This window comes from Stylophora pistillata, chromosome 2, assembly GCF_964205215.1.
Source record: "Stylophora pistillata chromosome 2, jaStyPist1.2, whole genome shotgun sequence".
NCBI lineage: Eukaryota > Metazoa > Cnidaria > Anthozoa > Scleractinia > Pocilloporidae > Stylophora > Stylophora pistillata.
The window spans coordinates 22,505,658-22,527,169 of NC_142520.1; the positions used below are offsets into that span (position 1 = coordinate 22,505,658).

General features: G+C 38.7%; 1 protein-coding gene and 1 pseudogene across 2 annotated transcripts; both read left to right on the forward strand.

The window, feature by feature from the left end:
• The first annotated feature begins 435 nt into the window (after positions 1–435).
• On the forward strand, positions 436–10,962 carry LOC111340125 (putative pre-mRNA-splicing factor ATP-dependent RNA helicase PRP1; annotated as a pseudogene). The gene is made up of 8 exons (XR_015996323.1): positions 436–605; positions 4,919–5,051; positions 6,409–6,659; positions 8,109–8,363; positions 8,994–9,257; positions 9,429–9,627; positions 9,727–9,849; positions 10,587–10,962. The product of XR_015996323.1 is annotated as a putative pre-mRNA-splicing factor ATP-dependent RNA helicase PRP1 (transcript).
• Positions 10,963–16,377: 5,415 nt separating this feature from the next.
• LOC148737808 (uncharacterized) lies at positions 16,378–17,330 on the forward strand. The gene is made up of 2 exons (XM_088750346.1): positions 16,378–16,816; positions 16,894–17,330. The coding sequence occupies exons 1-2, from the start codon at positions 16,611–16,613 to the stop codon at positions 17,012–17,014; spliced, it is 327 nt and encodes a 108-aa protein (XP_088606472.1). The 5' UTR covers positions 16,378–16,610; the 3' UTR covers positions 17,015–17,330.
• The last annotated feature ends 4,182 nt before the right edge of the window (positions 17,331–21,512 follow it).

Genomic DNA, 21,512 nt, shown 5'->3' on the forward strand with positions numbered 1-21,512 from the left:
GTGTACCCTGTGTACCCTGTGTACCCTGTGTACCCTGTGTACCCTGTGTACCCTGTGTACCCATGTGTACCCTGTGTACCCTGTGTACCCTGTGTACCCTGTGTACCCTGTGTACCCTGTGTACCCAAAAACTGTTGGGCCACGCATACATTTCCCTCCTTTAGGAGTTTATTTCAAAATTCCAGACCAGCATCCCAGTCCATTTTATATGGGATTTCCCCCCAGGGTACACAGGGTACACAGGGTACACAGGGTACACAGGGTACACAGGGTACACAGGGTACACAGGGTACACAGGGTACACAGGGTACACAGGGTACACAGGGTACACAGGGAGAATGGGTAACAGGGAGTCTATACGGAGACTGGGTAAGAGGGAGTCTATATGGAGACTGCCATGAATTACTTGCCTGTCTTTTGCATTTCCTTAGCCGGCAAAATTCCATGGAAATCTCAGTGGCGCTTGTAGTAATATAACAGTTAGAGAATGTTTATTGGAATATTTGACTTTGATGTCCGTGCAAGATGTCGAAAAGGAGGTTAGATGTCGATAAGAACTCATCCAACTCGTTAACTACCGCGAAAAGGATTAAGGAGGAGTTGAGGTAGACTGTGATAAATATGTAAAGGACAGCTTTTCAGGTTTGAATATCGCCGAGCTTAAATTAATCTGCAGCTGGTTTTGGTACAGAGACTTAAATAAATCTATCTCTTCGATCACAAACTTCCTCAGGAAGGCAGTGCTCTGGAAATATTTGAATCACAGCTTATCTGGTTTAATTGTGGCCGTTTCTCGAATCTGCACAGCTGTGAAATTATTATGCAAGACGGTATTTTCCAAATCTCGAAATCATAATTGATTTCACAGGAGGTTCCCTTGTGTTATATATACTTAAGGCTAGGAAATATTGGAAACGATTTTCTTGAATTGCTGTCTAAATTTGTTTCCGAATTGATTACTATTCGCGCGATAGAGAACACCTAAGACATCGAATTCCCCTCTCGTGGTTTTATTAACTCTAGTCTGAAAACTCACGTTAGGTCGATTAAATTCATACGTCTTTCACTGGATTAACAGGATAAGATTCTTTGCTTTAAGACAAACAAATAATGAAAAGGACAAAAACAAAAATTATAAAAAAAAAAAAAAATCAACACATGTAGATAAGGAATTATTTTACAGTCAGAATGTCACAAGAAACTTCCAGTAATTCAGGCGATAGTTAGGTGAGACACGGAGAAATTACATGCCTATGCAAGTGCTGTTGGAGCTTTTTACTTGCCTTGGATGGGTAATTGTCTCTGTGGCTTTGTGTAACACATACTTGTAAGTTGCTGCTACCCTTCCCTTTTTTCTTGTGGCAATCGTTTTGTGTCAATTTACTTGGTCTTCAGCTGTTTTATTGGTAGGATGTTGTAGAGGTGGATGTCACTCATTTGGTTTTCACAGTCACTTGCTGCATCTGGTAGCCTGGAATTACGTTTGCTTAAATTTACTTTTCTATTGCCCTATAAGTAGTGTTCATCACTGTGAAGTTCCTTCTCTTATCCTTAAATTATTCCTTAGTTCATATGTATGATTTTCATTTATTCATAGTTATTTACAAACCAAAGTGTTAGGCAACCAGCATACTGCGTTAAACATAGGAACACTTAGATGCTGAGATCCAAATCCCTGAACAATTGCTTTGATTCTCTGGCTTAATATATAAAATACACAAGAAACTATAATAAATTATATACACAAAATAAAAGTTTCTTACTAAAGAAATGCACATTGCTGACTCATAATACGTGTATGTAAGTGTCAAAAAGGTGTTGTAAACTGTCCATAGCATCTTAGTGATTTTGTTATTGTATTGCAATGGTGTAAGGCTAACAAAAAATTGTAGAATCTTTAATAATGTCATTGTCATTCCATAAAACATCAAACCTAAACTTAAAAATGAGCTTATTGAAGTGAATTTATAAGTGCAAAGGTTGGTGCAAGCAAGTTGGTACCAGGACAGGGCTTGATACTAATGGTAGCCCACTAGCCACAGACTACAGTAGAAATTCAGTTTTGAAAAGTGGTTTTTGATTTCCACATGCCAGTTTGGCAGTAAACAAACTGAAATTATAAAAACATCGAAGATGTCACTAGTCACTTGGCTAGAAAGTTGAAAAGTTAGTGTCAAAAATGCAAGCCCTGCCAGGGAGAAATGTTTCGATACCATAAACCTTCCCACCCCTTAAATCTAGAATAATTCAAAAGAAAATTCTCTCTGACCTATTGTCAGAAGTATAATTGTGACCGGGCACAGGATTTCGTACACTAACGCTTTTCCGTTAAACGGGTAAAAATAAACGGTTTGTAAACGGATAGTAAACGGGTAGTAAGAGCATTTAAACGGTTTGCATGTCCATTTAAACGAATAGTCCAAAGCGTTAAACGGTAGAGCAAAGTCCAAAAACGGATTCTGTAAACCGTTAAAAGGCCGAGATAAAAAAAAATAAACGGATGGCTTAAAACGTTAAACGGTTGAACAACATCTATAATTATTTTATGGATAGCTCAAAACATTAAATGGATGGACAAAAACCTTGAACGGATGAGGAGGGCTAAAGAACAGCGGGAAGCCATGCACATATCGATCAGAAACCGTTGCGAACAATTATACGAATTGTTCATGCGGAACACTGACGTTTCATGCTAATAATATTCGACTGACAACAATAGAAAACTAAGTAAAATTAAATTACTAGCCTGCAATTAAGCTATCCACTGGCGAGTGAAGCGAGCAGAGAGCGAGTCTCGCCCTGGAGAGCTCGCAGTGCGTTTGAAAATTTGCATAAGCAGAGGAAGCAATCTGTCAATCATACCATGTGGACTGAACATTCTCGACAGAAAGAACATAGAATTGAGAAGCAAAGTGGTTTTTTTTTTATGTTCCTACATTGTTTCTTCTACGTATTGACTGAAATGTAAACGCACCGTCAAGTGAAAAACATTAAGAAATGCCGCTGATTTTGTAGATTTCACCGTCGGTTAATCGAAACAATTTTGCATAGGCATGTAACAAAACTCAACTTTCTTTCGGTCGTGTTTCATCTAGCATTCGATTTCGTAAAGTAATGTGTAATTACAGCTTTTATAAAGCAATTTCTGTTTCCTTTCAATCGATGGAAATAACAGATGAGAAACTCGATAGCCACAGATTTTGTAAATTTTGCCATACACGTCAATCGAAATAAATTTGCATAATCATGAAAACAAATCTCGCTCTCCTCGTTAAACGGATGCAAGTAACCATTAAACAGATGTATTTCATTTTAAACGGATAGGTTAACCGTTTAAACGTTTTGTCGAAAACGTTCAACAGATGAGCAAAGCGTTTAAACGGATGAAGAAAGCGTTTAAACGCTTTAATGATCCGTTTTAGACGGATGGTAAACGGATAGTAAACGGATTGATTCGTTAAACGGTAAAGCGTTAGTGTACGAAATCCTGTGCCCGGTCACAATTTATGTACACTATACCTCCTGATGCATTTTGGTCTCTTTTCTGTTGGTAGTAATCCAAGCAATCTTGGTGGAAAGATCAATCCTTTCAATGGGAAGCTATTCTCAGACAAATATTTTGACATTCTCAAGAAGAGAATCAAGCTACCAGTATGGGAGTACAGAGAAAAATTCATGGAAACCATGAAGGAAAAACAAGCTTTTGTTCTTGTTGGCGAGACTGGATCTGGTAAAACAACCCAGGTAATAGTTACATGTAGTATTTATTTGCTTTGACAAAGGGCAAACACTTGAAACCCTTTACAGTGAGCATTTTGCATTATCAACCAATGTAATAACACTAAATTATCTTAGTAGTTTATTAGAAGTTGGGTTAAATTGTACTCCTTATCAGATGAACTGTGGTTGGGGAAATTTGAGGAATTAGAGACTGTAAATATTTGGAAGAATTCAGGCTTCAGTTGGGCGTAAGGGATGCCTACTACATGTAGATACTAGTTAGTGTTGGTACAAATTCCAGCTGAGCTGCTGTGTGAAGCTAATTAAGGGAAGTGAGGTACATTTTAACAGATATTTTTTCCTTGTTCCTTGTAAATATAGTAGGGTCTCAACTGTTGTTGGTGTAAACTAAGTGTTTACCATGCATGCAAACAAAGTAAGTCTGTTCAGGTTTTTGTATTGAAGAGCACTCGATCACCATTTCCTCTCAGGCAAATTTGTTTTTTTTTTTTATTCTATACAGTTCCACTCTCTCTTTGCAGGGCTCAACACCAACTTTTCAACTTACAGTACTAGCCAAGTGGCTGGTGACATCTTAGATGTTACGACAATGTCAGTTCGTTTACTAGCCAAACTGGCTAGTGGAAACCGAAAACCACCACCCAAAACTGAATTTCTACTAGTCTGTGGCTAGTGGGCTACCATTAGTGTCCAGCCCTGCCTTGGCAGTGTAACAGACACTTTATTTTAATACTATGAAATGGTAATCATTAGGATCAACTTGTTTCTCACGATTACAGGCAGATAATACACCCAAGACTAAGTATTCCTAGGCTGTGTATTGTCTTGTATGTTGCATTGTTTTGCATTACTGTAAGTGCAGTTTGTAGTGAGAAAAGAAAAACAATTTTGACATTTGGGAACTTGGCTTGACTAAGTTGCCAAGTTTGGGGTGTGTCTTATAACCGAGTGCATCTTATAACCAAATAAATACAGCAATTAAGTAGTTAGGAGAATTTGGTTAGGTCAAAATGAAAATCACTAGTGGGAGATAGAGCGTTAAAAAACAGGAAGGAAAAGGGTGTGAGAAAATGCAATTTAAGGTTTAAGTTTGGCCTTTAGCTCTGTCTCAGATGTCTGAACAAATGAGATAATCATTCCTGACTGTAATTTAAAGCTCATTTTAATTTGTTTCCAGGTACATGACAGATGGTATGTTGTTGCGTGAGGCAATGACTGATCCTCTACTAGATCATTATGTAGTCATTCTTCTTGATGAGGCTCACGAGAGAACTCTTGCTACTGATATGCTCATGGGTCTACTGGAAGAGGTACAGTGTGTGCATGCATCTGGAGATTTCATATTCTTCTTACAAGAACTACAGGCAACAAAACTGTTGACACATTGACCTATTGAACCCGCCTGTTACTTCATTGTCAATCTCTTTTGTCCTAACTGTAAGTTACGTGGTAATCGCTTTCCCCCAAATCACTTTTCATCATCAGGGCTCAACATTAATGGTAGCCCACCAGCCACAGACTAGTAGAAATTCTGTTTTGGCTAGTGTTTTTTTTATTTCCACCTGCCAGTTTAACTGGTAAGCAAGCTGAAGTTGTCGTAACATCGAAGATGTCACTAGCAACTTGGCTAGTAAGTTGAAAAGTTGGTGTCAAGCCCTGATCTTGCTATTGTCAGTGATATTTTTGCAGCAAATAGGCAACTTTGAATTAGGGAAGGGGTGCTTTCAGTGATTTGCAGTGTGGTACAGATAGTGGTGTTACTTTACACATAAGAGAACTGTTTAAACACAAGGGGTCGGTTATTTGTACAAGGTCCTACCAAAAACATGGTTTTAGTCAATCAGTGGGCCTTACATAAAATCAAAGATGTCACTAGCAACTTGGCTAGTAAGTTGAAAAGTTGGTGTCAAGCCCTGATCTTGCTATTGTCAGTGATATTTTTGCTCCAAATAGGCAACTTTGAATTAGGTAAGGGGTGCTTTCAGTGATTTGCAGTGTGGTACAGATAGTGGTGTTACTTTACACATAAGTGAACTGTTTAAAGACAAAGGGTCGGTTATTTGTACAAGGTCCTACCAAAAACATGGTTTTAGTCAATCAAGTGGGCCTTAGGTTTCCCTTCAAATGGATCAAATGAACTAAATACATGTAAATGTTCTTTCCACTGTCAGCTTTTGACCCTCTTGACACTGTTCACAAAAATACATGTTCAGACAAATAGGTAATTAATTTTGGCAATATCAACTAAGTTGAAATGTAAATTGGCCACCGTAAAGAGTTAGAAAACTGATGTTTCAAGGGTTAGCCCTTTGTCATTCACTCTGACAAAGGGCTAACACTTGAAATGTCAACTTTTTAACTCTTTGCGGCAGCCAATTTACATTTCAACTTAGTTGATATTACCAAATTACCTTATTACCCACACCAATGCGGCAACATAGTTTCTTTAGAAACTTACCCCCTTTGTTCAGATAAATGGTTTGGTGCTAAATTGAAGATAATGTAGAAAGCAGTTTTGTTCAACAATGGCTAAAATTTGTTTAAATAATCAGACCGTTGTGCCTTGTAATAATGATGCTGATTGTACACGTGCAGGTGACAGTGCATTGGTCCGCTGTTACACCTGTAACTTACAGGAGTTGTATAAAATGCGTCGGTTTTCCACAGGTTGTGCGACAGAGACATGACCTGAAGATCATAATCATGAGTGCCACCTTGGATGCTGGGAAATTTCAGGAATATTTTGATGAATGTCCACTCATGACAATCCCTGGACGAACACATCCTGTAGAGATCTTTTACACTCCTGAACCTGAACGAGACTGCTTGGAGGCAACCATTAGAACAGTGGTACAGACTCACATGTGTGAGGAAGTGGAGGGTGACATTAATTTTTGTTGTTTCTTACTGGGCAAGAGGTGTGTGTTCAAAGTTCTTGATGCACTGTTGAGTTTAAATTGGCATGTTTTGTTTAATCCTTAAAAACCCTTTGACTCCCAAGATATCATTGGCAACTCTCTCTACTGTCTGTCATACAATTCTTATGATGTCATTTAGGAGAATTTGGTATCTGATCAATTACCGTAATTTCCAGCCGTTTACCTGCATGGCCAATTATTGCATACAATGAAAAAAAAAAGTCAACAGATTACCCGCACTGGTGGATAACCTACACCTTAAAAGCTAAGGAAATTTGTACAAAACTACTTGACAGAATGCAAATTCATGGACACATTTTGTGTGAACGATCATTCAGCGCCATGTTGATTTGATTTCTCAAAAAAATCGATATCTCTGGTTCTACTGGGCTTAACAAGTCCCTAAAGCAGGAAAATTTTCTTCAGCTCAAGCTAGTGTTGACTGGAAATTTGTCACTGATGCGCCGGTTATCCTTGGTTTATTTTTGTCACCATCAAGGTTTTGTTTACACGCATGCAGATAGTAACTTGTTCGTAGCGCAACTAATGTAATTGTGCGTGAAATAAACTTGATTGGGCATCATATTTTCATGCTGCTTTGTGGCACTTTTAATACAATAAAATTCACCTGAGAGGTGGAAATGCAGGTAGGTGAGAATTTTCTTCAATTCAACCGCTAGTAGATTTCAAAATTATCACATAACCCGCACCTCCTCATTACCTGCAGTGGCATGTGTTAAAGGAAAAATCAACAGATTACCCGTGGGTAAGCGTCACGAAATTACGGTAATAATCCCCTGATTGATATATTTTCTTTATTCTCATCACTTGTCTTCTTGATATTGTATTGTCATTGTAAGGAGAAATTCTGTCTTGGTCACTCGTGGGAGTTAAAGAGTTAATTAAACTCCTAAGAGTGATAAGCATCCAATTCTCCCAACAGCGTCACCCCTGAATCAAACATTTAAGGTCACGAGAATATTTAAAATGACCACAACTTAGAAAGCTCTTGATTGTTCAGAAAAAATTCTCCATGTCAGCACCTTAGGAAATGTATAAGAGAAAAACAATGCCGATGTAAGGAGGTAGTGGGTTAAAGGTGCTCAAATTTCAACATCTAAATTGCATTTACTTTCAAAAATTCTTTGATTAGAATGACTGCAGAGTTGATTAATATTAGGCCTGAAATAAAGAAAAAAAATCCTTTATCAGCTTTTGGTGTGTAATTGGCAAAAGTGGTGCAAGTAGATGACTTTTAGTTGCCACTATTTTAAACTAGAACTTAAAGTGCTATTTAACCCTAGCTTCGAAGGACCATTCATTCCTGAATGACATTTTGCAACAAATACGAGTATTGTATTAATTTTTTGCAGTTTGTATATATTTTAAACAAAGTTAAACTAAGTTAAAAGTAGCCTTTCAACATTATACTTTATTCTCTCCATTCAGGAAATTGAAGAAGCATGTAAGAGACTGAAGAAGGAAATTGATAACCTGGGACCTGAAGTAGGCGAGCTCTGCCGCATCCCTCTGTATTCAACTCTTCCTCCGTAGCAGCAGCAGCGCATCTTTGACGCTCCTCCAGCAAAACGCCCTAATGGTGCCTTTGGGCGCAAGTGCGTGGTGTCCACCAACATTGCTGAAACATCTCTTACCATTGATGATGTGGTGTTTGTTATAGATCCTGGATTTTCCAAGCAGAAGGTCTGTCTTACTTCAGTATTTGATCACTGTCTACTTTTCACAAAGTATTTTACCATTTTTCTTGTCTCTTAACAAGCATGGGACAAAGTAAACGTTCTGAGTTTCCATAAGGAATCCAACCCCAGACCATTGGATTCAGTGTGCAGGTACAGTTCCTCATGGGGTCTCAGAACTTTTTCTCTGTCCCATGTTTGTGACAAGATCAAAAAATATAAAAATAATAATAATATAATAATAATAATAACAACAACAACAACTTTATTTATCCTGGTAGAAAAAAACCGGTCAGTCAGTCAACAAAGGTTGATGGACTGGTAATAATCGGTGACCAGCAATATATGAGTATATAAGAATATTAACATGAAAAACAATGGCCTACAATAATGACAAAAACCCTAATGAAGAACTAAGCATTGATCTTACAAATATGATCAGCCTTATCCTTAATCATTAAGTAGGTAAAAGTTATGACCTTAAACTTACACTTAAACTGACCTTAAACTTAAACTTACCTGCTTTTTCTTACAAAGCTCAAAAATCTACATCTTTCTAATTCTGCATATATTATATTGTTCCTTATCAAGGTTGACTGAGTGTAAAGTCATTTTGTCTTTGGTTTGTCTATAATAGGTGTACATTCCCCATTTCCGTGTAGAGTCACTGTTAGTTTCTGCCATATCAAAAGCCAGTTCACAGCAGAGAGCTGGCCGTGCTGGTCGTACACGTCCTGCCAAGTGTTTCAGATTGTACGCAGAGAAAGCTTATCAACTGAAACTGAAATGCAAGACAATACCTACCCTGAAATCCTGAGGTCCAACCTTGGTACTGTGGTGCTACAGCTGAAAAAGTTGGGCATCGACGACTTGGTGCATTTTGACTTCATGGATCCTCCTGGTAGGTTCAGTGCTTGTGAGCGAGCTGTTAAATGTGTATTAGCCCTTGATTTGTGGTGATTCCCAGAAGTGTCATTTCCTAAGGAATGGCTCAAAGTCTTACAAGTAAAAGGTTGCGTACAAACCAAACAAAGAAAGCTAAGATTTCATTCTTTTTTTGTCAGTTTGATAGCACCAGAAACTTTGATGAGAGCACTTGAACTGCTGAACCATCTTGGTGCCCTTGATGACAATGGAGACCTCACATCACTGGGCTCCATGATGGCAGAGTTTCCACTCTACCCTCAACTTGCTAACTGAAGATGGTGATAATGCCAGTTGTGACCATAACTGCTCGAATGAAATTCTCTCTGTTACTGCCATGTTATCAGGTATACAGATATCAAGTCAACCTGTTGATTTACTTAAAAATAGCTTTTGATAAATTTTTATCATTATAATTTATTAATGATCCTGCCTCTGTCTGTTAGTTCCTCAGGTGTTTATGAGACCAAATGAAGCTAAAAAGGCAGCTGATGAAGCTAAGATGAAGTTTGCTCACATTGATGGAGATCACCTGACCTTACCCAATGTTTACCATGCATACAAACAAAGTGAGTTTGACTTGTAACCTGTACTTATATTGTATGCCAAGCTTTCTGATGTTATTGTGTGTGCATTGTTAACTAAAAAAACCACCTACTAATCTTGTCCTCTTAGTCCTTTCTGAACATTATGGAACCTTGTTTTTTTTTCTCCTTGGGGAAGATTTCTGCCACACAATTTGTCTGCCACACAATTTTTCTGCCACACAATTCTTGTAATGTTAGTTTGGAGAATTGGGTATTGGATCAACTCATTAGATTCTCTATTCTCATCACTTGTCTGCTTGGTATTGTATTGAAGTTGTAAGCCGAGAAATTCTGTCTTGGTCACTCGTGGGAGTCAAAGGATTAAACTTATTTGCAGATAATCTGACAATTCAGGTTCATGAGTAACATTGCATTTACCAGTATAAAGTACCGGTAACTCTTTGTTTGAGTTCTAGTGCAGAAGTTGGAGCAGTTTTCTTTCTGCAGTCTCCAGGGATTTTGTGGTAGTCTTAGACAAGTTTAGCTACAATCTCTTCTTTTCCTCCTGATGATCTAATCAGGGTTTACAAGGACCAAGAAAGGGGACTCATTTTTGTATAGTATTAAATATAAAACAGGGCCAGTGGGCTCATTTTTGGTGGTGAGATTTGCCAGCCTTGGGAAGGGTACTTTGCTATTCTGGGGGCTGGCTTGACACAGTCAAAGCCCAAAGATGTCCCAAGCTATTTCAAACAAAACTTTTTTATCCTTATTTTTAGACCATGAAGATACACAGTGGGGTTATGATAATTTTATCCAACATCGTTCTCTCAAATCGGCTGATAATGTGAGACAGCAACTTACCAGGATCATGGACAGGTTCAACTTTGCACGACGTAGCACTGACTTCAACAGATTCATGTGTGTTTGAAAATTACATCAGCAATTTGGACAGTGTAAAATTATGTTTGGCCACAAGCAGGTTCTCTTTTGATGCTGCCAACTCGTGTACAAGTACTTTAAGTACAGAATGTCCTACCAAAATGAAGAGTGGTGAGAATGGCATTTTTTTCCCCAAACTAATGCAGTGATCTAATTTGAAGTACTTCAGACACTGACCATTAAATCTGTAAATCCTACCTACCCACCCACCCATCCCTCCCATGTTACTGTTCTGATGAGAAGGTGGCTCATTTGGAGAGGTCTGGACACTACCTGACTGTCAAAGACAACCAGGTGAGACATTACCTACCTATTCTCTTTACCTACAGCACAAAATTTTCGTATCTATAGGTTATATAGTAATAGCACAACGTTGATTAAGCCCTGTTTTCATAATTATGCTGGGAAAATCCAAGCCAATCAGCAATTTCACTGTTTCCCAACTGTCCCAGATTTTGCAAATATAATTATTAGGAGATTGATGGATGTCTTTGCCAGATTCTTGGGTATGCCATTTTTCTTTGTGATGGGGGGGTACTGAAGCTAAGCAACTAGAGGACTGGTAACAAGCTAAACTACTGACATCACTGGCAGCAAAAAAAGAACTTGTCATGTGTAGGATCACCGAAGCATCATACTGAAAGCAGATAACTCCATGGGAAGGAACCCTCCAAATGCGTGGCTTCATAGCTCAGTTGTCAGTAGGGCCAAATAGTACCTGGGAGCCATGGGATTAAATCCCATCAGTCTGAGGTTTTTCCAGGCTTCTTTTCAGCAATTCTTAAAACTCCAATACAACTGCAAGGATTATACCCTTGCTTGATTTTTATCCGCAGGTCAATTGAAATTTACTTCACTATAATTATTATTTTATCAACCATTAGGTTGTACAACTCCATCTATCAACTTGTTTGGATCACAAGCTTGAGTGAGTGTAGTACAATTAGTTTGTTTTGACCACCAAGAGCTACATTCGGACCTATACAGACAGAAAGGTTGACCAGTAAGGTTAGTGGTACTCAAGGGTTTCTTGAGTGTATTGTTTTGGGGTGTTTACACAATAACCCTTTGTGACTGATCTGTGAAATGTTGTCACGAGTGCAACAAAAACAAATTCAACTGAATCTTGGTCAACTGTGATCTCCGGCAATTGATGATGTTATCTTTGTTTTCATCAAGACCTACTAGGAGGATCTAGTTTCTTTTTTGCCCATTTTTTAGGTCAGGTGTCATTTTTGTATAAGGTACAAGACGTGTTACAACAGTATCAAGCAAGATGACTTTATTAATCACGCATCAAGCTTTTTTTTATGGTGGCTCACTTATTGCACCACGAAGAAGACCTTCTGCTTTGGTGTCAGTCTGTTTAACAATTAGATTCCATATCGCCATGCATCTGTTCTGTTATAGGTGACAGATGAAGTCAAAATAGTGGTACGAACAAAGAGAGGAGCACTTGGCACTGCTGAGTGTAACTGAATGTTCTTACCACAATTTCACATCTTCTGTGATCTATGATTGAAAAGTCACACTGCAACATGGATTCTGTCTGTTTTGTATAGTAATGAAGTAAAAAACTTTCAATTATGCTGTAGTGAATGTGTCTGCCCTCCAATAGACCAATCATAGTTCAGCTTACTACATGAACAACAAGATGTAGCATTATTGCAGTAGGCTTGACACAGGAGTGCATTAGAACAGTGGATAGAATCAATTAAGCCTAGAATGCATAAGAGACCTTTTGGAAACCTCAGGAGAACCTCTGAACCTCTTGAATGACTACTGTAAGACATTTTAAGAAAGCTTCCTGCTTGATTTTTGTACAGGTTGGTGAAAATTACACCCCAGTACTATGACCGTGTGTGAAGCCAAGCGTGTCATGGAAAGGATTATAGAGAGGTTACAGAAGAACAGATAAAACTTCAAATGAACTGTGGACAACCTCAGTAAAAAAATAATAATAATAAAACTTGTGAAAGAAAGAACTTGTAAAAAACCTTATTGCTAAGAAAATCATGCCATCATCTGCATTTGGTTCTTTCTAACTTGAAAGTAAAACTAGATAATTATGCTTCTGTTTTTCCTCTGTTTGCTTCCTGAGATCTTTCCTCAGAAGTTTTTTCAGCTAACGACATAGAAACAGTAACATTCAGGCAAAGACTCAGGCCATCCAAGCGTGTTAAACAGTTTGCAGCTCCAAATAAAAGCTGCTCCTTGAATCCTTTAGTTGCTGATTTGTAACTTGTTGCTGTACATAGCTTTCAATCGCTTTCAATGTCTTTGCTATGTTAACTTTGAAACTCCAGAGACTGATTTAACTTCTCCCCTTCAGCTGCTTTAAATATTCTTGTAAAGTGTTTTCATCCATTAGTTAAGTTATTCCCTTTACCTGTTTTCTGATAGTAGTGGAGGTAATGTGGCAAGAAAAAGTTGCATGTTCATTACCTCTTGGCATTCATGGGTGAAGTAATCAGCTGCATCTCAGTTCTACAAACTTGATTTTCTTCTACAGGCTTGATTTGCAGGTCAGGGATCTTGAACGGAACCTTTCCCACTCCTTGTTAGATGAAACAATTGAAAAATTGCTTAATAAAATCCAAGGAACACACTTTCATTGTGTTGTTATTAAAAGGATTAACTTTGGGAAAACTGCAGATATCTTGAAGTAATTTAAGCAGCTCACGGTTATTGATCTTCATCAATGCTTTGCGCCACACATTTTGCCTGACGTTGAACATTGGGTTCTTCAAAAACTGCGTACACTTTCCAAGTTCTATTCTTCATTGCATCTGCTGCCGTTTTATCAATAGCAATGAGCTGTAAAATAAAACCACTACAAGGTTAATAGTTGAAAGTTCCTTGTTGACACCATTTCGTTACTGGGGGGCAGGAGAGAATGTGAATTGCTATAAATGAAAAAATAATTATTTACTCTCACTGTATCCCCTCCTTTAATGCCAGAAAGATTATCTTAAGTAAACTTTACTCCTGATGGACTGAAAAATACGGCACACGATAGAACACCCTGAAATGAAATAGTTGCAAGTTTCAGAATGTTCTGGAAAAGCAAACAGAAAAAGTCTATCTTCCAACCCCCTCAACTATGAATTTTTTCACTTGAGGTTACCGTGCACCTTCAGGGGTGTCTCTCGTGCAAGCGATGCATGTAGCGCGTCCGGTTTAAACTGCAGATGTCTAAACCCCACATTAAATTAAAGCTTATAGGACTGGCTATCAGACTGTACCAAAAATTTTGAAAAAAAATGAATTGTCGAATTTTTCACGACTTCTAAATGCGAGCGCCCGAATCACTTTTTAAGAGCTACAAGTCAAAGGGAATTTGTTTCATTGCTCTCAAATTTTGACAGGAGCTAGTTTTACATATAAACAACAAAACGTGTCTCTGAATATTTTATTTCTAAATACTTTTTTCTTCAAGAGCGATTTTTGTACGATCACTCCACATTTTTTAAATCCTATTTCAAAAATGTTCCGTAACTTTTCACTGAAATTAAATGTGGCAAATTGCAGACACGTTTTTTTAGCGCTTGGGCCCCGGAAGCGGAAGAACACATTCAATAAGCGAAAAACATCCGCCGGAAGTACAAAGTAGCGCTTTTGGGGCGCCGACAGGGAATACAATTTTTCACATTTTTCACACTAAGCCTCTTATGGACATAGTTTTATTTTACATTTACTTCTCTTTCGTTAATGATACGAATAAACGACGCTCTGAGCAACCTGCAACCTATAAACTGGGCAGTAATTAAACGCAAAATCATCAAAAATATTCTAGCAAGTTACTCTTTTTTCGAGATATGAAACTTTGCTGCAATTAAAATTGACTTACTTCATGAATATCATTTATGAGATTACCCTCACATGGAATCATAGACAATTTCACTCAAACACAAAATTAGACCCAAAATAGTCGCAAGACATATCGTAAGGTTGCCATAAGCATAAACAACAGCTGAGCTCCTCTTAAAGTAAATATCTAACATGAAACTTACTCTCGACAACATGAATGATGTTAATCCTCTTCAACTGACCATGTTCGTTCACCTCGCAACTGTAGTTTGTTCAGTAACTTTGATTCGGAGTCGCACACTAGTGCTGTTTTGTACAACAGTACCATTCATTCTCCAGACAATACGAGGAGCCGGTCCACCTTCCGCTGGCCACCATAAAGATGAAGAATGGTTGAGCAGGACAAACTGAGTCTTTGCGACTTCTTTTAGGCTTGTAGGAACTAAGCACAAACACAAAACTAGTGAGACATCGAAATCTGTACACCGAAAATTATATATCTTCATCTTCCTACAACGAAAATCGAGTATAAGACTCGGTGTCTAAAGTTAAGTACATCTACGCAAAATCGTTACTAGGGTAACATATCTTATTCTGTACGAAGGAGAAGAAGCACCCAAACATCATTTTTTATCTAGAAGCTGGATTAAAGTTTTCAAATTTGCGGAGTTAAAAACCTGCGCATAGAAAATCCTCGCAGAATTTAACCGCGCGAAACTTATTACCACATAGAAAATCTAAAACACAGAAAAAAGTGATTTACATGTAATAACAACAACATTTATACAGGATATGTATCAACAAATATACAAATTATAAACTACTCCTCCTGTAATTAATTATGCAAATAAGAAAACGAAAAAAATTAAACTTGAAAATTCTTACCTGTTTCATTCCTTACTTTTCCCTCATATCTAAGTCCCATTTAAACCAGTATCTATGCTGAGGTGAAAATCTTAACCACTTGTTATGTCCACTGGATCACCGAGTAAAATAAGGAGTGTCCCTTCCACAAAATACACCCAGTAGATTGGCAGACTGATTATAACCATCACGGATCTCAAGATACTCCTCATCAGCACAAGGTGCTCCAGGCGAAAAAAAGGACTTATAGATGCTAATTCTTATTTTCACATATTGTCCGTACTCCCCTTGAAGGAGCCGAGTTCTATCAAAGTCTCGAATCGTATATTGCCTGGTGTAAACCTCTTTGATTATTGCAACTATTTAAAAGAACATAGTTTGATGGAGTAAAAGTGATCACACTTTGTACATTAAATTAACTGATGACTGTCTTTCTCGTTTTCAAGCCTCTGTCATCGTGTACGTAAACGATAATGTAAACTCTTCCTAAACTCTGAGATTAGCCTCAGAGAAATTTTCCCTGTACTTTTCTAGTGCACCTGTAATATGAGAGGAATTTATTCTTCATAAATCAATGAGCAAGTGAAACTCCTACGTCAGTAATTAACAACTGTGTCTTCTGCAAGAAGCAAAGATCTGGAACGTTTAGGAAGTTGGTTTGAATCAGTTTTACAGTCAATTCTCCCTTCAATGGACATATAGAGGCATGTTACCCTCACACGAGCTCTTAGCCTGCGCACAGGCTCCCCGTTCAATCAGACGTGGGGACACAGGAAGGGGAGCCTGCACGCAAGTCTCCGAATACCGAATGTCTGCGTCCAAAATTTGGACGCAAAGCACTGATTGGTTGATTTTAATTTTTCATGCCGTAAGTCTTAGTTTTCAGTTCCGGTAGAGACAAAAATTAAAATGGCGGAAAGAAGCGATGCTGTTCTTCGCGAGGCTTGTGACCGTTTATCAAATAATTTGAAGTTTACGCTGCAATTGAAGCCCTAACAGCGTAATGCTGTGGACTATTTACTTAAGAAAGAAGATGTGCTCGCGGTTCTTCCGACAGGATACGGCAAAAGTCTTATTTTCCAACTCTTTGCTGTTGCTGCATCGATTGAAGGGGAAGAGCGGCAAATGTGTTGATTATTTGTCCTTTGAAAAGCATCATACAAGACCAAATTGCTGAGGCTGGGAGTATGGGTATCCCGGCGGCTTCCACAGAGGATGTCTCGGAAGACGAGTTGCGTGCCGCAAAATTTCAGCTAATCTTCGGTTCGGCTGTGACAGTTATGGAGAAACAATTCCTCGACATTATGAAAGATAACTGCTCTTCTCTTGACAGAAAGTTGGCCGCAGTTGTGGTGGATGAGTCCCATACTGTTGAGATGTGGACTGGAAAAAGGTATTATGTTTCTAACAAATCCTATTGGGGATACTTCTAACTAAATTGTTTCTCACTTGTTCAATGATCGTTCACAGGTCTGAGGCAAAACTCGGTGCAAATGTTGCTTTCCGTGAGCCGTTTGGGAAATTGTCGCAGATCAGATCCTTTTGTAAACAAGGAGAGTCAAGTTCTATAGTCATTCACCGAAAAGCTTAAGTCTGTGTTGCCGTGCCTGTTTACTTATTTTTGGAGTCTTTCGATTGCATTAATTGATTTCCTGACCAAGGCGCTGAAGTCATTCTTTACTTTGATTACGTTTAATTTATTCGTTTTATCTTTTTAAGGGACGCCAATACTTGCAATCACGGCGACTGCAGATGAAAAAACTTAAAATGTCATTATTAAACAGTTACTGTTAAAAATGCCTCCGTGAGACATGGCGCTCGCTCGCCGGGAGCCTGTTCGTTTGTTTGTTTTCTGTTTTGGATTTTGACTTCCGGCGCGCGCTGATTGGTTGACATTTGACAGTTAACAAGATGAGTTCTTGCGGGGTTCTTGTAGGAGGCAAACGCGATTTAGCAAGACGCGTGCAGGCTCCCCTTCCCCTGCTTCGCGCCGTTGTGCACCTCCAAGCCGGGAGCCTGTTCGCAGGCTAGAGCCGTCTCAGCTGTTTTTAAGTATCCACAACAGCTTGCATCCATTCTACAAGCATTGAGTCCAACTGTAGGGAATAAGAAAGATACACTGTAAGATACAGTGTTTTCGGTTTCAAATGAAATAAACTGCGTAATCAGGTTATCGTAAATAATTATAGCACTGCATTACACTAGCTTGCAGGGAATAATTTTTACTCGCGAGTAGCGAGTGTACTATGATTTGCAAAGTGGCGGTTCGCCTTTAAAGTCATGTTCCATAATTTCTTAATTGTCAACGAACACGAGCAATAACTTGAAAAAAGAACACGAGCGCTTTTTTTGGACAAAAAACAATAACAACAGCGCTTTTTTTGACAAAAAAAAACCAACAAACAAACAAACAAAACAAGCAAAACAAAACAAAAAGGCAAGTTAAATAAATAACATAGCCTTACCAGTATGAAAACAAACCACCGCCCAAAAATCGATATATAATTAAGTTCACATGACCTCGATGCGAAATTAAAAGAAACCAAACAAACTGTTGTCACTTACAAAACCATAAACTTTACAAGTGACCCCAGGGCTCTGGATGAATCTGAAGTGATTATTCAAGAAGCTCATAGTTATTAGAGGGGACTGGGTAGAAGACCCAGCGAACTTCAAAGGGGCATGTCTTTGTTAGAGTTTATTCGAGTCACGCGCTCTGATGAACGTGCACAGAATCGAAACATCTACAGAGCGTTCACTGAAAAACTCGAAGCATTGCAGAATACTTTGCAAGTTTCTATAGTTTTTAAGGCGTAAAAGTCATTTTTGAGGACAGCTTACTTCATGTGATGCCAGGGGATAACTGTGCGGTGTTTGGATGCGGTTTATCCAGACGATCGAGAGGAATCAGCATATGGAAGTTGCCTACAGCAAAGGACGAAGAGTCCAGAAAATGGCGGGAAGCCTGGCTTTACGAAATAACTAAAGCGAGAGAAATGGATCAGAGCCTTCAGAGCACAATCAAAGTACGACAGGATTTATACATGCGAGAAGCATTTCAAACCCGAGGATGTGTAAGTATGTGAGTATAAGCGTTATCTACCTTAGTAACAGCTGAATTAAGTAATGTTTGCCTACATTCGAAAAGTTCAGCTCGATCGCGTGCGTCGTGCGTCTTATTCGTTCATGTTCGAGTCTTTGATAATAATCTTTGCTTCTTTTATAGTTCAATCGGCGAAAGTGACAAGAAGGAAGCCTAGATTTGGTGCATTGCCTGTTCTTAATATGCCTCAAAGAAGTCACAAATTGTTGACACCGACACCGCGACCAGCAAGAACGATCATGAGAGACATTTTCCGAATTTTGTAAGCGGGATACGTGTCTGAAATCTTTAAATGAGTGGACCTGTAAGATGTTTCCCGATAAAGCGGTATTCAAGAACAAAATTGAGCCCTATCTTCCGCCTGAGTTCGAAGTCATTGTGGACGATAGCCTTGTTTTCACCGTGAAAGTGTTGGGATGTTACTTGGTTGAAGACCATCCACTGTACCTCAGATTTCGTCGCACCGTACGAAACGTAACTTTGTCAGTCCTGGTCAAAGAGTTAAACGACTGCACTTTCTGTAAAGGTGTTCATGCTTCTGAAATTACGATCAAACTGTACCACCATTTATACCTATAGATTCTTCAAAGGAAGATGAGGGAGGACAGCAGTTTCCACAGAAGGGAAGTTGGAGATCCCATGGATGTTCGTTTTTAATATGCGACATAGATGACTCTGTTAGTACTGCTTGCTCTAAATACCAGACTTCAGCAAATAATTCCATAAAGGCCAAACACAATAGGCGACACCTGCACATGTCAAAGAACCTGTATCCAAAACAGACCCTGAAAGAGTAAAATTGACATTGCAAAACCAGAGATTAAAATGTGCGCAGCTTGAAAATGAGCTTAAAGAAATGAGGACAGAACTACTGAAATCAAACATTGAGGTTGATGGCAAATTAAATGATGACTTGATTAAAATCATGGATTCTTCAAGAGCCAAAATTACACCTTTTATGAACTTATCGTATTCCTGAAACTTTCACCTCTCATCTTTGTAAAAACTAAAATTTTTTTTGAATCGTTTTCGGGATTTTCCGAGGTTAAAATATCTTTAAAGCCAACGTTTCGACCAGTTTTAAGGGTCTTCTTCAGGTTCTTTCAAAGGTTGTCATTATAGCGGATTGTTTAGTCTTTTAGCTTGGTGACCGCACATGATGTTTCTTGATCATTATACGACGTTTAAACGATGTCAAATTGCGCGGGAAATGTAGTCTGAGGTCTCTCAAGTATTTCTACTCTTTCGATAATTCATTGCCTAGTACAGTCTTTTTTCATGATCAAGGAATGAGTTTAGGACTGGTTTCCATGCTTCAACGGATGTTCCGAAGAACGCCTGTTGATTGGCGTGGCGCTGTCCATTGGAAAGGCCGAACAATGCCGCGCGCTTTTTATTTTTTGATTTTACTAATATATTCAGATAGGTCGTGATAGAAATAGGGTCATTTTTATTTTTTTGTTAAGCGCTCGCAGATGTCGGACTTATGAGTTTTTCTCTCGTTGTGGACTCGCTTTTTTTCGTTTAAAACACAATTTCCTCTCGTCGAAACAACGGGGTCAAAATTGTTAAAGACTCTCATTCCGCGATGTTTTTGTTGTAGTGACTCCATTCCTTCAAGAACTTTTCTTTGCCGTAATCCTCTCTCTGTTGCTACGATCTCTGCGTTTCCCCAGTCAACACCACGCACTTTGGCACTCCACGGTGTGTCGTGCTAGGCCTCCATCTTCTTTGCCCATCCATTTTTCGGCCGATAGAGTGTTTCCTTTATAAAGGTCCTCATTTGTTAGTCTCACTTTGTCCATGTGTTCTTTCTTTCTTTCTTGTTTGGAAACGGCGCCATGTTTTTTCTACATACACAGTATTCTGGCAGTTGCAAGTGTTAGGTTCAAACGGGTTTTTGTATATTTCGTTTACGTTAGTGTTAATGGTACCTGCTAAAAGTTTTATAGGACGTTTCGTTCGCTGGTCAATACATTACGTAATTTAGCTCGCTACGTAAGGACTCTTTCCGTTTTCCGACACGTGTTAGGTTTGAGGTTTGAGGTTTTCATTCGCGAGTGTATTCAGTGATTTTCTTGCGATCGGCTACGAGCTTAACGGCTATCTACCAAAGGTTTTCTTGCTATCGTGCACGCTGTTGTCTCCTCTAGGAGCTAGACCAAAGTAAGTTCCTGTACATTTATTTTAGGTTTGTTTTATCTTAGTTTCGTCACACAGTCCATTTTATTTTGGGCTTTTAGTTTTCTACATAGTCGTTTCTTTGTTCCTAGCGTTACGTTCTTGTAGCCCATTAGACTTCGGTAGTTGTCCTATTTCGTTAACAGTTCAAATCACGCAGTCACAAAGCTTTACCATCATAATTTCAAGCTATCGGCATGGTAGTCATACGTTGATTGTATTTACGTCTGCTGGATTAAACTTGGACTTTGGCATTATACGTGCGTTCGAATTCAGCTCCGACTCTATTTACGTTACACCAGTCGAGCTTTCCACAAGGGTAACCTCTCAAGGTTACAGCAAGGGATCCTATATACAAAGCATTTCTGCTTTTCACCAAGCGGCTCTCGACATGTGCGTTTAAACTCTTTTACTTTTCTTCCAGGCTTGAAAGCAACTCGAAAAGAGTGTCGGTAAGCAGTTCTTCTGAACTGCTCAGATAACCCTTTTAAATATGGTATGGTCACGACTCCACGATTTTCTTGTTCTTCCTTTTCTCTTTTGTCTACCTGTTGAAGTTTTTGTTCCATAAATCTTCTCACTGTTTCTCTGGGGTATCCGCTGGCTACAAACACGTCTTCGAAGTTGTGTAGTTCGTCTTCTCGGTGTTCTTCATCACATAAAGCCCGCGCTCTGTCAGAAAAACCTTTTATAATGGCTCTTTTCATACTTTCTGGGTGATCAAGAAGATAATGTACTCCGTCTATAACGAGAAGACTCACACAAACATAAATGTGAAGAGAAGGTCCAATCACCCAGAAAGAGG